Source organism: Microtus ochrogaster, chromosome 1 (genome assembly GCF_000317375.1).
Source record: "Microtus ochrogaster isolate Prairie Vole_2 chromosome 1, MicOch1.0, whole genome shotgun sequence".
Taxonomy (NCBI): domain Eukaryota; kingdom Metazoa; phylum Chordata; class Mammalia; order Rodentia; family Cricetidae; genus Microtus; species Microtus ochrogaster.
The window spans coordinates 10,449,443-10,464,073 of NC_022009.1; the positions used below are offsets into that span (position 1 = coordinate 10,449,443).

The 14,631-nt window shown below is 47.9% G+C and overlaps 1 protein-coding gene across 2 annotated transcripts in view; it reads right to left on the reverse strand.

The window, feature by feature from the left end:
- Frmd6 (FERM domain containing 6) overlaps nucleotides 1-14,631 on the reverse strand; it is a 70,209-nt gene that overhangs the window by 4,303 nt on the left and 51,275 nt on the right. For both annotated transcript variants that reach the window (XM_013346761.2, XM_005343193.3), the window contains exons 8-13: nucleotides 11,364-11,429; nucleotides 10,630-10,698; nucleotides 8,406-8,580; nucleotides 4,491-4,826; nucleotides 3,477-3,608; nucleotides 1,019-1,110 (exon numbers count right to left, since the gene is read on the reverse strand). In XM_013346761.2, coding sequence (XP_013202215.1) covers nucleotides 1,019-1,110; nucleotides 3,477-3,608; nucleotides 4,491-4,826; nucleotides 8,406-8,580; nucleotides 10,630-10,698; nucleotides 11,364-11,429 — 870 coding nt within the window. The remainder of the gene's footprint in view (nucleotides 1-1,018; nucleotides 1,111-3,476; nucleotides 3,609-4,490; nucleotides 4,827-8,405; nucleotides 8,581-10,629; nucleotides 10,699-11,363; nucleotides 11,430-14,631) is intronic.

Consider the following 14,631-nt stretch of genomic DNA (forward strand, 5'->3'; position numbering starts at 1 on the left):
TCAGTGGCCACAGCCTCAGACAGTGTAGCTCAGTATCAGTGGCCATAGGCAGCAGACAGTGTAGCTCAGCATCAGTGGCCACAGCCTCAGACAGTATAGCTCAGTACCAGTGGCCACAGCCGGCAGACAGTGTAGCTCAGCATCAGTGGCCACTGCCGGCAGACAGTGTAGCTCAGCATCAGTGGCCACAGCCTCAGACAGTGTAGCTCAGCATCAGTGGTCACTGCCGGCAGACAGTGTAGCTCAGTACCAGTGGCCACAGCCGACAGACAGTGTAGCTCAGCATACTTTGGAAATTCAGTGAAACTGCCCTGCTAGTTACACACTCAACAATGATCTTCCCATTTGCTGAGGTGGTCAGTTAACCATGACACACACTAACACAAACATACACCTTCTCAGGTGCACACAAGCAGTTATCCATAAGGCCTACTGACCAGAGTTTCCCACCTAAGAGAGTGTATGACAAAGTACACAATTATCCAAATAAAACCCAAATATAAGTGGAACTAGCAAGATGCAAATAAATTCAGAATATAGTGAGCTGTATGTAACTGGTCACGACTTGTTTCCTTCTGGCTGTTTTTTTGCTCATTTGTATGAACTGCAGTCCTATGTAAGCATGTGATGGTCTGAATAGGAATGATTGGCCCACAGGAAGTGGCACTATTAGGAGGCGTGGCCTTGTTGGAGGAAGTGCATCACTGTGAAGGTGGGCTTTGAGGTCTTATATGCTCAAGTTATACCCAGTGTGGCCCACAGTTCACTTCCTGCTGCCTGTGGATCATGATGTAGACCTCTCAGCTCCTCTCCAGGACCATGTCTGCCTGCATTCTGCCATGTTTTCCTGCCATGCTGATAACAGACTAAACCTCTGAACTGTAAGCCAGCTCCAATTACATGTCATCCTTTATAGGAGTTGCAGTGGTCAATGTGTCTCTTTACAGCAATAGAAACCCTATGAAGGCAGAATGCCTACAACTCCAGTTCACAATATAAAGGTTTCAATGCCCAGTACCTGTGGAAGGGAGTCGGTGCTCTGTCCACGCAGCTTGACAACCGTTTCTGAAGAGCTGGAGGTGGAAGAGCTGATTTCTTTCACAATTAACCCTGAGGTAGAACAGAAAGAACAATGAATATCCTCCACATTTCTGACAAGGCCAGCTGTGACCATTACTGAGGACGCTCATGGTGGCTCCTCAGTGGCTCACAGCTAGTGGCACCCACTCTTTGCTAGGAAGCAGAGGGTGACGAGTAAGGGTCAGCTGGGGTGGGGAGGTTCAGGAGTAAGTTGTTCACAGCGTGAGAAGAGGCCTTTTGACCTCGTCTCCGCGTCTCCCTTCTCCTCTCCATGTATCACAGTGTGCAGCACCAACATAATCTCCTAGCTTTGGGTCTATGTGGACATTAGGGGTGAGGAGCAATCAGGTGGGCTGGGGGGCTGGAACCTGCCCAGATAATCAACTGACTGTGTATCCGGGCCAATTCTCAAGTCTCCCCACATCTCATTAGCTTCCTTCTACAAACAGGGCCGCTACTCAACTAGCATTTTTGTGATGGTTAAACAGTAATGGACCAAAGGGTCAGGTCACTATGACCACAGTCCCCATGGCAGATCCCAGTGGGAAGAGATCAAGACGGAGATGGCAGTGAGAACTCAGCACTGGGTCTCAGACATCAGCACGGCCCTTAATCACCTCTGCACCTCGAGGAAGCCTCCATTTCCAGAACCAGAAATGCAAGGATGCTAGTCTCCTTTCTGACTTTAACATGGGAGTGATGCACTCTCCAAAAACGTTCCAGAGGCTAAAATCACCAACCCGGGCTGGATACTGGACCAAACACCACTGAAACAAGTGAGGACCAGCAGAGGTGTAAAGACAATGGCTCAGAGGGACATACACCCCCAGCACCCCACGTCCAGCAGCCTATAGTGCCTAGCATACACCTTGTAAATACGGAGGATTCAGTAAGCAGCTCAACTGAAACATGAACCGTGAAGCTTCTACACAGGTGCTTTAGATGCTCTTGCTTGGGATGCAGTGTGAGCCCCTGAGTAGATCCCACAGGACTGAAGGGCTCACACACCGTTGGGTATGTGGGATGATTCTGTGAGGGTTCTCTGGTAATGTTCTTGGCTCCTATGCCTGTGAACACTCCTCCACGCTCAGATCCGCCACTGAAGAAGTCAGAGTCAGGCATGGCTGCCCTCATCAGTCCTCAATCCACCGCGAGAGTGCAAAGGCCATGCTCATGTGGTACAGAAAGTGGACAGCTGGGGTGATACGAGGAGCAACTGAAAGCATCCGTGACCCCATCAAAGTCACGTTTTTATGTTTCAATTATATCACTTTTATATAACTTTTATCTGACTACAAGTGTCATCTACAAGTGTGCTTAGGCTGGGTGAGCAAAAAGGATTCTGCAAGGGATTGTTCCTTGTGCTCTGTACAGTAGGAGGCGGGATGAAGGAGACTGTGTGTCTGTCTAGTTTCTCTCTGACGGCTGCTGTCCGCCACTCAGAGAGACAGATGGAAGAGCCTCTCCCTTGATCAAAGCTGAAAGTGGTTGGGAAATAAGGATCTGGGGTCCCTTTACAGAGCTGGCTCCCTAAATCTTAAGTCTTAAGAGCAGACCCGTGATAGAGGCACACAGAGGTTTTAAAACAAACTCACACTGCTGACTTCAGATGGTGGAAATTTGTAATGGTGGCATTACAGAATATTATATAACCCTAGTGTTGAAGTTACTGTGAAGGCATGTTTTCTAGAAGAATTCGTGCAAATATGCAATTTAAGAATGTCCACCTCTGTGAATGACAGCATGGTCTACAGAGCGAATTCTAGGGGAGCCTGGAGTTTGAGATAGAGAAAGACTGTCTCAAACAAACAAATCAACAACAACAAAAGAGAAAAAAAAAGACTATCAAAAAATTACACTGTTTTTTCTTGCAGATTCTTTTCTTCATATAATACAGTGGGGGACACAGACCAAACCTGGAGACCTGACTTCTGTTTCTAGCCATGGACACTTGTCTCTTTAATCTCTATATACTTCTCATGTACACAAGGAAAGAGGCCAGACTGAAGGGTCTCCAAGCTTCCCTCTGGGGCCACAGGGTTCTCTAATTATCAGGTTGATAATAGCAAGGAGGAAGATGGGAGAAGGAAAGAAAGGAAGTCAGTCACCCTATAGCACAGTGTGGTCCATAGCCTGTGTAAAAGATGTTAATGCTCCTTCCTGGTATCCCCCGCCCCCCAAATACACGCACACACACACGCACACGCACGCACACACACACACACACACACACACGCACACGCACACGCACACACACACACACACAGTCTACAGACGGCACCTGGCCTTATGACGGTCGAGTGACCCAGAGTGGCTGCTCTCCATGGTGAACTGAGCATGCCCACTCTCCTCCTAGTCTCAGAGTCACACGCTTGTGGGTTGCTATGAGAGCTCACCCGAGTGTCCATTCAGCTTCCTCGACAGGAGCATGTCCTCTGTGATGTAGATGCACACATCGGGGCTGACTTCCAGGGACTCTTCTGTCATAGGCTCCAGGTCCCTGGGGTCATCGACCAACATCTCTATTTCTGACACAGAAGCAGGGAAGAAGACACTGAATGATCCCAAGGAAAACGAAGACTATACCCACAGCCACATCACACTGTGAGGGCGGCCAGGTAAACAGCCACACAGAGAATGAACCGAGAGCGTGACTCTGCAGCAGCGACTCTAGGGACACTCTCAGTCTAGGTTCCTTCTGAAGGATCGCCGGTGCTGCCGCAGCCTCTGTGCCACAGTCTGCCATCAGCCGCTCCACTCTTTACGCGGTAGGGTCATGCTGCAGTGACCCGGGGCTAACTGATGCTGACGGGTCATTAGCACCAGGGCGAGGACTGCTGACCCATGCACACCTGAGCGCCCCAAAGCGGCTGCTGTGGAGTCCTGTGCAGCCGTGCAGTGTTCAGGGGCCTAACGTGTTGTGCAGCTTTTCTTAACAGAGCCAGTCATGTTTCTTTGTCTGTTTTCATCAAGCCCAGATGTCACAGAGCTCATGTGAAACAGAACAAAAGAGGTAAACAAATGCTACATCTGGCAGACACAGGCTGGGATCTGCTGCGTTCTCTCCACAGAGAGTGATGTCCTAGCAGCCAGGTTCCGTTTCTTTTATACTCCCTGTAGTTCCGGTGGCATGGGGAACACTCAAGAAAACACTTTAGGGCTTAACGGTATGTACTGGGTACAATGTTTCAGGGGAAGAAGAACACAGGACAAAAGGGCTACAGGACTTCTGTCCCCTTGACTTCATACAAGCTGCCAACCCTGAGGCTGCCAAGGTCCCTGACAGACACGGGTAACTTAACCATGTCCCTGGGGAGACGGCCAGACCTCTCTACCACCATTAGTTAGTCACTAACCAGATACTAATGCTACGGGACCAACATGGGAAAAGCCGCAGCGCCAGGAGTTACCATCATCCTGAGAGTCCTCCTCCAGGCGCTCTTTGCCGCCGCTCTCCACTCCTGAAGTGTGGGAGCTGCCATGGCTGGTCATGGAGCTGCAGGTCTTCAGCTTGCGGTGCATGGCGCTGCCGGAACAGCTGTCTTCTGGCCCCGGATCCCGGGGCTTAGTGTCTGCTTCGATGCCGGAGGTGTGGGAGCTGCTGTGGCTGGCCGTGGAGTGGCGGGACAGGCGCTTATGCTTCGCGCTGCCGGCGCTGCTCCCGCTGGCACGGGACCGCTTTTCCAGCTGGTCCATGTCAAGGTCCAGGGTGTCGCTGATGTAGGATTCCCGGTACTGCTTCTTCTCTGTGTGGGAAAACGCAGCTCAGCAGCATGCTCAGTCAAGGCAGAGAGCATGAGAGGGCCAGGCTGAGATCAAGGGCAGCCTCTCTGACTGAGGAATTTGGGGAGCTGGAGCTTGCTGTAGGAACACTATGTGGGGAATAAACATCGGCACAGCAGTGCCTTGGGGGGACTTAGAACAGCCAGTTATGAAGCTCCAGACACCAGAGAAGTGAGCTCTTCCGAGTGTCATGGCGTGTCACTTACTCCCTGTCTGCAGACTGCTACCATTCCACAGTGAAATAAATTCAGGGACCGAGAGCACCTATCACCTTGCAGCGTGACGGTGACATTACCATGGCAGTCACTATGGGATTCTGCATTTTGCAAAGCTGGCAGATAACAGCATGTTAAATATCAAAATCTGGTCCTCTACAGATGATTCTAGAAACATTCAATGACTGGTTATTCAATATGCTAACTGCTGTTCAATTTGGTCTCCTGTTACCTTCAGTTGCTGAACCCAACAAGACAAAGGTATTCAGAAAATTTCTTTCAAAAGATTCTAAAACTTAGCTTTTCAAGTAATCCAAGAAGAACGACTTTCTCCAGTTTGGCCAAAAAGTGAGGCACTCTTTACCACGATCACCACTAATGGCTTCATGCCACACCCAGGTGACCTCAGCTATTGGCTGAAGCAGTCAAAGCAGACTTGAGGAAGCTCTCTTAGCAAACACTAAGCTAAATAGACATGGGAGTTACAAAGCCACACACGGACACGTGAAATGAGCAGCTGGACTAGGGGGCGGTGCTCACTGCAGAAATCTTATGTTTCAGGTGAGAAACATTTAAAAGCAACAGTCCGGCTTCCTTAAAACTGATGAGAAAGAAACACAGCAGACCAATGTTAAGGACAGAGTACATTTGGGGACCATTAAACTGATGTAATTTTAGACTAGCAGACTATAATTGGGATCTTGGGGGCCTGTTAATGGACATACTTGTCCTGCTTCTTGGCTAAGTGGAAACACTCGCAGCCCTTCTGTCTGCACACAGCCCTGAACCTGCACCCCCACCCACTCTCTGGAGGCAGTGGGTGGCAGGACAAAGAAAGAAGGCCTGGGGATGGAGCTCACAGTCCCCTGCCTCCTTCTGACTACAAGAGCCCGTGGCCAGATCATCAGAACCATGCCTTCTACAGCGTAAGCCGGGAGAACAGAGGTTTTTTCAGATTATATTTGGATATAATGTCGTAAGTGTGACTTAGATCTGGGACCTAAGAATGAGTTCTAGTAACTGTAGATGATGTTTTTTGTTTGTTTGCTTTTTTCAAGACAGGGTTTCTCTGTGTAGCAGCCCTAGTGTCCTGGGTTTCACTTTGCAGACCAGGCTGGCCTCGAACTCATGGAGAGTTGCCTGCCTCGGATGATGCTGAGATTACAGGCAAGCACCACCGACTGGCTAGATGATATTTTAAAGACACTAGGCACACTTTCCTTTTCTCAACCCCAAGGAAGTATTCTTGTGACCTTTTCTATAATAATGGTGAAACGGTAGTATCTTAAAAAGGTATGTAGAAATGAAATTTAAGAATACCCCCTCTTTTTATGTTCAACTAAATGCAAAAAAGGGCTTTTCTTGTGAAAATGATAAAGCCCTTACATGTGGATTAGCTCACAGAAACTTGGTGTGAGAATTTTTTCAGAACTGAAGGTACCTCTAAGTAGGAAAAATAAACAAACAACCCCATCCCTGCTGAGATGGGGTTTCTTTGTGTAAGTCCTGGCTGTCCTGGAACTAGCTCTTGTAGACCAGGCTGGCCTTGAACTCACAGAGATTGCCTGCCTCTGCCTCCCAGGTGCTGGGATTAAAGGCGTGCGCCACCACTGCTCGTATTTTTTTTTTTTTTGTAGGAATACTGTCCCCATCATTTATTTGAATTGAACCAAATGAAAGATGCAACATGTACCGTTATCATTTCTCTAGTTCCCTATTATGCTCTGAATAATGCTCTCAACCCTGGTTGAAATTTCATCAGCGTTGAGATGTGGGGCTGGTTCGGAAGTGATGAGGCTGTGACAGCTCTGTCCTTATTAATGGGCAAATGTGACCGTGGGAGTCTCCTCCAGTCTCCTGCGCCTGCTCCTTGTTCTTCCAGATGATGCATCAGGAAGTCTCCGCCAGACACCCAGCCTTGTTTGGGCTTCCCAGACATTCTCTCTGCATCACCAGCCTGGAGCGCTCTGCTCCGGCAGCAGACTGAACTGAAATACTTGCTCCCTTAAGTTATAACACATCAAGGGGACCGTGCCCCGGCCTCCACGAGCTCAGTGTCCTCTGTAACCTCACCAAATCTACCAGACTCCCAAGGGTTCCACTCAAGGTCTTCTGCATCACTAAAATGCTTTGGGCTGAGAACTGGTGTGATAAATGAATCTCTTTTAAGGTGCCACAGTGGCCACTTAGGAATGAGGCAAAGGAGGAAAATAATGGGCTCTATACCCGGATGAGTCACCTGTTCTCACAGGCTCCTCCTTGGTGCTTTTGTCCCTGAGAGGATCCCTCTTAACATTCATGCCAGCCCAGAGGTGACATATTGGCTAGGCTGACGGGACAATGGCAGTCTGCAGCAGCAGCCGGGACATCGGAGGGTGCCACAGGAGAGTCACAGTGGCAGAAGGGACGGAGAGATTCACATTCCCATCACTGCAAGACAAAGGACTCTCCACACAGATCTGACCACACCGGCTTTAGGGAAGTTGGTCAGATGCATGTGTCTTTAAGGCTGCGCTGTTAGAGGACCGCTGGAGTCAGCAGTTGCTTCCAGAGCTAACGCAAGAACCGCATGCACCACTGTGTCCTGAGGCCCTGCAGACATTCCGTTTCTAATCTGATTACTGTGACAGTGACCACAATAGGACTCTGTGCAACATACTGAAAGCAATGCTCAGCAAACCGCATTTGGGGCTGAGAAGCTGGTATTTACTAAGCAGAGGAGCCCCAGGGTGTCACAACTGATGACAAAGACAGAATCTGTTAAACTGAGGTCATCTACCGGAGGCCCCAACACTGCCTCCTTCCCCACACAGTTCGCCCTCTTAGGAACAGTGCTAGGACCTCAGACACGCTCTTCAGCTTCACCGCATCTCCACGGAACCACCATGCAGCTGTGGGCAAACTCCTTGGCTGGAAAAAAAGCCTCCCCTGCTTTTATTATTATAGGGTTGGTCACCTTGAGGGTATCCCTGCTGTCAGTCAGAGAAGCTGTGATCTATCTTCACTGACACGTGGGCCTAAGGAAAGCACCACGTTAGGAGGAACTGCGGTGTCCTGTAGAGAGCAAGGCCATGGCCTGGTGCGGTCAGACTCTGATGCAGAAGGTTCCATCCTAGCTCTCTGCAAGCTTTTCAGGCTGGGGCTAGAAACTCTAAATAGGAGGCTGGGGAGCTGCTCAGTGGGAGGGCCTCCTGGGCTGAGACAGGAACGGAACTGAGCTCTGACGTCCTGGTCCCCGTCCTGGCAGGGAGAGCAGGAGGCTAGCGGTGCTAAGGCAGTCTTTGCTTTCCCCATGTGGGACCCACAGTGCCCCCCCACCTGTCCCACCTTCGTTCTCCTCCAGCTTGCGGAGGTGGCGCAGGACCGGCTGCAGGTTCATGTAGAGGCGGTGGCTATTGCTCAGCAGCTGCAGGAGATGCCGGGAGCGTGTGGGACACCCTGTGTAGTAGACTAGCTTCCTGGCCGAGGGAAGGCCATCGGGCAAAATCTCAAACTTCTTGCCCTGTGGAGAAAAAGCGCAAATCAAATTATGGTAGAAAACTCCCCCAACAGCCAAAGTCCCCTAGGCTATTTATTTATTTATTTAAGATAGTTTATCTATTTTTATTTTATGTGATTGGTGTTTTGTCTGCATGTATGTCTGTAAGGGTGTCAGATCTTGGAGTTACAGACAGTTGTGAGCTGCCATGTGGGCGCTGGGAACTGAACCTAGGACTATGGAAGAGCCGTCAGTGCTCTCAACCGCTGAGCCATCTCTCCAGCCCATCCCCTACACCATTAAACTAAGATTCTCACAGATGTGTGAAGCTGAACTGACCATTCTGAGGGACAAATAATTGTTTTTTCTCCTTCAGAGCGGTCGAAGGACAGAGAATACCAAACTCAGGTGGGTTCTACCCAGGGTTTCCGGGAAGCCCTCACAGTGGGACAAGAGATCCCTCCAAATTCAATCCCAACACCTTCATGTAGCACATGAAAGGGGGTCGAGCTGGAGCAAAGGAACAGGTGACCGAAACTCACATACAGATTGCGTTTATGTTTTTAAAGCATTGACTCTTGGATTTATTGGGCCACAATGTTGGGACGTCAATAACTGAATTTAGTAAGCATTAAACATGCATCAATTCATCTAGCCCTCACAAGAAGTTTGCCACTTGGTAGAAGAGCGGACTCTCACTATTTGAAAGGAATGCCAAGGGGGAGAGAAACCGAGTCTCTCGTTAAAGGACACATGTAGGCAGGGCTGGGAGACTTGGGGAATGGATTCCTGGTGTCCATGCCAACTGATAAACCTCCCGGGGAGGGAAACGAGGCTGAGAAACCTGCCTCCTTCAACAAGACCCCAGGTAAGGGTGGTGTGGTGGGAGTTCCAGGGGTCACGGTCGGAGAACCCTAAACTTAAAAAGGGCCAGACCATGAGAGCACAGCGAGGAGGGGGCAGAGCAAGCTCTACTTAGTGTGAGTGAGGCCAGAGAAGTCGGTGCTCAAGGAATCCAGGCAATGCAGAGTCAGGCCTGACAGGCAGAGCTGCGCGGGCCAGGGTTCTGCTCCAACCAGGTAAGATGGCCCTGTCTACACAGGCCTTCTGGTCGGCAGAAAGGAATGCGTGTCCACACTTCTTTTACAACGTTTCCTGGTCTACTTTTCTCGACTGCTCCAGAACTCAGGAGGATTATGGATATTTGTGACCTCCATATAGACACACATGACGGTAATTCTTGTCATTCTTAGAACACTACCACACAGTGAACATGGCTGGTAGAGAGGGTCACCATGAAGAGTCGAGACTTTGTTCTCATAGACCCCATGTCAGTCCTTACTGCTCCCCCACTGCTTATGGCAAATCACTGGAAATGGCGGAGGTTACAGGATCTGGCATTCGTGGAAACACCTTGTCAGTTTTACGTTATATTCTGAACTTCCTAGGCCAACAGTCTGTCTCCACGCTGAGCCATTTACTCCACGTGCCGACAACTCCTCTACTGTGGAGTTTGAAATACAACTCCATGTGGCGGACAACTTCTATTTTCTCCTTCACTTCCTCCCTGCAGTCCAGTTACTCACGGTGGTGTGGCAGGAACTGGACTCACAGATGACATTCTTTGGTTCTAATTTTCTTCTGACATAAATAACTTTAGTTATGAGAATACTTGAGAAAGCAAATTGCTCTCAGCTTTTTTACTTTTGAAAAACCGCTTAAACACTTATTTTGTGCATGTTGTGAGGGGCACAAGCCACTGAGTGTTTCTGGGGCTGGTGAGAGGAGACAGCCTGTAGGGTCGGGCCCTCTCCTTCCACCTGGTGGACCCCAGGGAGTCAACTCAGGTTGTTAAGTTTGGCCGCGAGCCCTCCATGCAGAGTCATTTCACCCATTTAGCTTAGATTGAAAAGAAAACAAAACAACCAACCATTCCTGACCCCATTTTAAAAACACCTGACGACTTTTGCTCTTGGACACAATATTTTTCAAAATGAAACCCTCAGATTCTCAAAAACAACCATACTTCTTTTTCTCCTTTCCACCGCTTTTTCTTAGTTACTTTATACTTACCACAAATACCAACTTCCCGACATTCGTCCAGGGGAAATCGTACAGCAATTGTTTCTCTTCTTCTAGATTCTGCGGGAAAAGAAGAATGTCGGGACATGAGGAGTTAAGAGGAAACGCAGACATCCTACAGCTGCTGACTCATCACATAGTAAACAAGGATTCAGTAATTAAAACCTGAAAGAGTCCTCAACCCTGTGTGGAGAAAGGCAGACCGTAATTAAAATGATCTGCTCCTGTGGACCGCAGTCACTGGTCCTAGGCAATTTCCCCTTTGGTCTTATCCCCGAATATAAATAGGAAGTCCAAAAGACTCAGAGACTGGGCAACCCAATCAAGGGAATGAGACTTCCGGATATTTTCCTGGATCAAAGATAAGACAACTTTCTGTCTTCTTCTAAGAGAGCTACTTCCTCCCAGTAGTTCCTGATATAAAGCTAAAGCTCCCACCAGCGGAAGGGAAACTATGGGACATCGTGTATCAGAAAACTGTAAAAGACACGGAATCATCGCGAAGACCCGAGGAGCAAAGTTTGGATAGTGAGGCTCTGGAGACTGGGCCCGTCTTCCACCCTGCATTTTCTCTGAAGGGGGTGGAGCCGTTCCATCCATGACTTCCACCCACCTCTGTGCCGACACACAGGAGACAAAGGCTGAGCCTGGCAGGTTGGCACAGCATTCCCTGTAGTAAGACCCGCTCACCACCATTTGATACTCCTCCCCTCCCCTTTACAAACCTGAAAAATCTGTATTCCCCGCATGGTCAACCCCAGGGCCAGTGAAGCTTCAACTTCCCTTTTATCCTGGGGGAACAAAATTTTATGAAAAACCGTTTTTCATTGTATAATAAACAACTAAGTAATGAAGAAACAAAAAGATACTTTTCAGAATTAGGTTTTTTGTTTTCTTAAAATAGCTGCTCAAATCGTTCACATCCTTGGTTTCCTGCAAGACTTAAAATCTTGAGTATTTATTAAACCAATTATTCTCTTTACTTCTGACTCTTTAGGTTTCCAGGTCTTAGTGTTCAGCACTGTATAGGCAGCTTCCACTTCTGAGACTATTCTAAATACTAATGTCACCAAGAACTTGGACAGCCAGGCTGTCCTTCCCACTTTGGATGACTGTCTCCTTCCACTCTATGCTCACTTACTGTTGGACACCACACTATTGATTCAGGGGTCTAGCTATGGTATAAGATGGATTTCACAGGTTTATAGGTTTCAAATCGGGTAACTCTCCCAGCTCCCTATCCCTGAAGCCAAAAGGAGAGACAAGTGACCAAACACGGCTCACCCACAGAAGATTTATATTGTTCATCTGCAGATACGTGCCAATGCACACTCTACTATTATGTGTGTATGTACAGAAACTGTAAAACTGAAGCCATTTTAACTATAAGAAAAACAATACTACAATTTAAAAATGTGCTCAGATTGGGCAAATCTTTAAGGACTTATATGTAATGAGTAAGACATGAAGCTTTAAAAGTTACTAATATTTTCTTTACAAGTTATCTCAAAAACAATAATGAATATTATCAAATCTTCAAGTTTAAAAATACTTTTAGATTTATTTTACATGTATGGGTATTTTGCCTGTGTGTGCGCATGTGCTGTGGGCTGGCAGAAGTGAAAGAGGGTGTTGGATGCCTGGAACAGACGTTACGGATGCTTGTGAGGCACTGTGTGGGTGGTGGGCATCTAATCCAGGTCCTCTGAAAGAGCAGCAAGTACTCCAAACAACTAAGCCATCTCCTTAGCCCCTAGATCTTTATTAAGCTTAAGGCCAGTTTTCTCAGGAACACAGGAAGAAGTATTAGAAATTACGTTCTTGCCTGAATAGAGAGAAAAAACTGACCTGTTACTAGGTTGGATTACTTCTTCCTAGCTAATCAATTTTTATGTCAAGAAAGGCACCTGCAGGGTCAGGCTCAACAGGGCCTGCTCCATCAGCATACAACCTCAGGTCGGTTTCCCTCCTCAGGCTGTGCCCGTGCTTCTGAAATAAGATTGGGTCCAAAGCAATACTGTGTGCATGCCTGAGTAGTGCATGGAGAAAACAGGCACCAAACCTTAGGAATGCTCCCCGTCTGCCTTCTCTCTTCTACAAGTGACCCCTGATGAAGCAGATTTAATGGCTGCCATTTGAACTTTCCAGACGGGAGGTGTCTATCAGGTAGTAGTATCTCCTTCACCCTCTTCAGTTACGGTTCTGGTGAGTCTCTTTTTAAAGCAGGCAAGGCATTTTCTACACAACGTAGAACCATATACTAAGCAAATTGCCCCCACGCATCCTCAAAAGATTAAGTTGTATATATCAATTTTACTGAAAGACTAATTTCTTATCAAGCTTCTTTAAACTAGCAAATTTCCCCAGCAAATAGAACAAAAAGCAATGGTCAATTTCTAAACACTTGCTAATGTCACAGGTGTCGCACCTTGCTATTTCAAGCCCATTACTGCATGGCCTTCACAGGCAATAGAGTCGCTCTTACTCGACAGATGGCCCGTTACCAGTACAGCTGCCCAGGGTCCCCAGGGCCTCTACCTGATACCTTATTTTAAGACCACAGTCTGTCCAACATATCATTTGTATCTCTAATGCACTTCAAAATATGAACAGATTGTCCCAGATGACACTTACTGAAATTGTCTCGTGTAAAGTGGGGTGTCACAAAGATACCTCTTAGGAAAAGTCAGTCCTATAAGAACTTAGATCGTAGGGAACTAACTCTATGGGCCTCGCTAGGATGGTGAGGTGTTAACTCTGAGAGCCAGAGCAAAGGAGGGGAATTGTGCTGAGGTCTGCAAGCAGCAATATGACCAAACACCCTCCTCCGTGTGCGTGCACACACACAATGGTTCAGTTATACTGATCTCATCACAAAGGATGTGGTAGGGATAGCAAACATATAAATGAAATAGCTTGCTGAACATCATTCTTGACATGTGACATTGTTTTAAGCATGGTTCCCTCATCAATTCTTTTAGACTGCAGTCCTAAGGGGTAGGTATGTTCTAGTGATCCTTTAAGCCATGGGAAATCTGCAGCATAAAGATGTTAAATGCTTGCCTAGGGTCACACAGTAAAGAGCCAAACTGTGTTCAACCTCACAGTTAAGACCCACTGGTCATATTTTAACAACTTCATCCCATTGGGTTTATAAAAACAACTTGAGTACTTAGAATCCAGTTCTAGTCAAAGAATAGCACTTGTAAGGATAGGGAAGATGAGTGGGGGGCAGGGAGGGAAGACAATAAGATGCTGAAGCCCGGCATGAGTGTGTACACAGCAGAGCACTCCTCCCCCCAATGCTCTGTGACTGTGTGGTCCATATCAGAAAGAAAAACAGGGCTAGGGATACACGGGCTGCAAAGGAGACTAAGGCACCCGAGCGCGGCAGTGCTTGACTTAAACACACTGTCACCGAGGAGCCCGCTGAATCCAGTCTGCTGCTTGGTTTTGCAGTCTTAGTGAATTATTTAACTTCCTTAAGCCTCAAGTTTCCTGACCTATAAAATGAGCACACACTTCTTGCAGAGTAGTGGGGGACTGAACGAAACAATGAGGAATACTGTGCTCTGTCTGCACTGGCTGCTGTGGGGACAGTCCTGCAATTAAAGGACCTCAATGGAGGCGAATAAAGGCTAAATAAAATCCACCAAGTGGGTTGCAAGGGTTACTCTTCAAAGCAAAAAAAGAACTACGGAATAGGGGCTGCAGAGATGGCTCAGTGGTTAAGAGCACCGAGACTCCTCTTTTGGAAATCTTGGGTTCAACTCCCAATTGTAATGATCTGTCCTGTCCCTTTAAGAGACAAGCTCGGCCCACTCCCACCCCCGTCCACTGAGGCAAGCTGATCTTCCTTCAGCTTCCAGACTGAGCTCCTTCCCTTTCCATCTTTCTCCCAAAGAGGCGGCTTCTCTTCTCTTCTCCCCCCCTTCCCCCTTCTCCCCTTTCCCTTTCCCTCCATAACCCACTAAATAAATACCCACCCTCTTT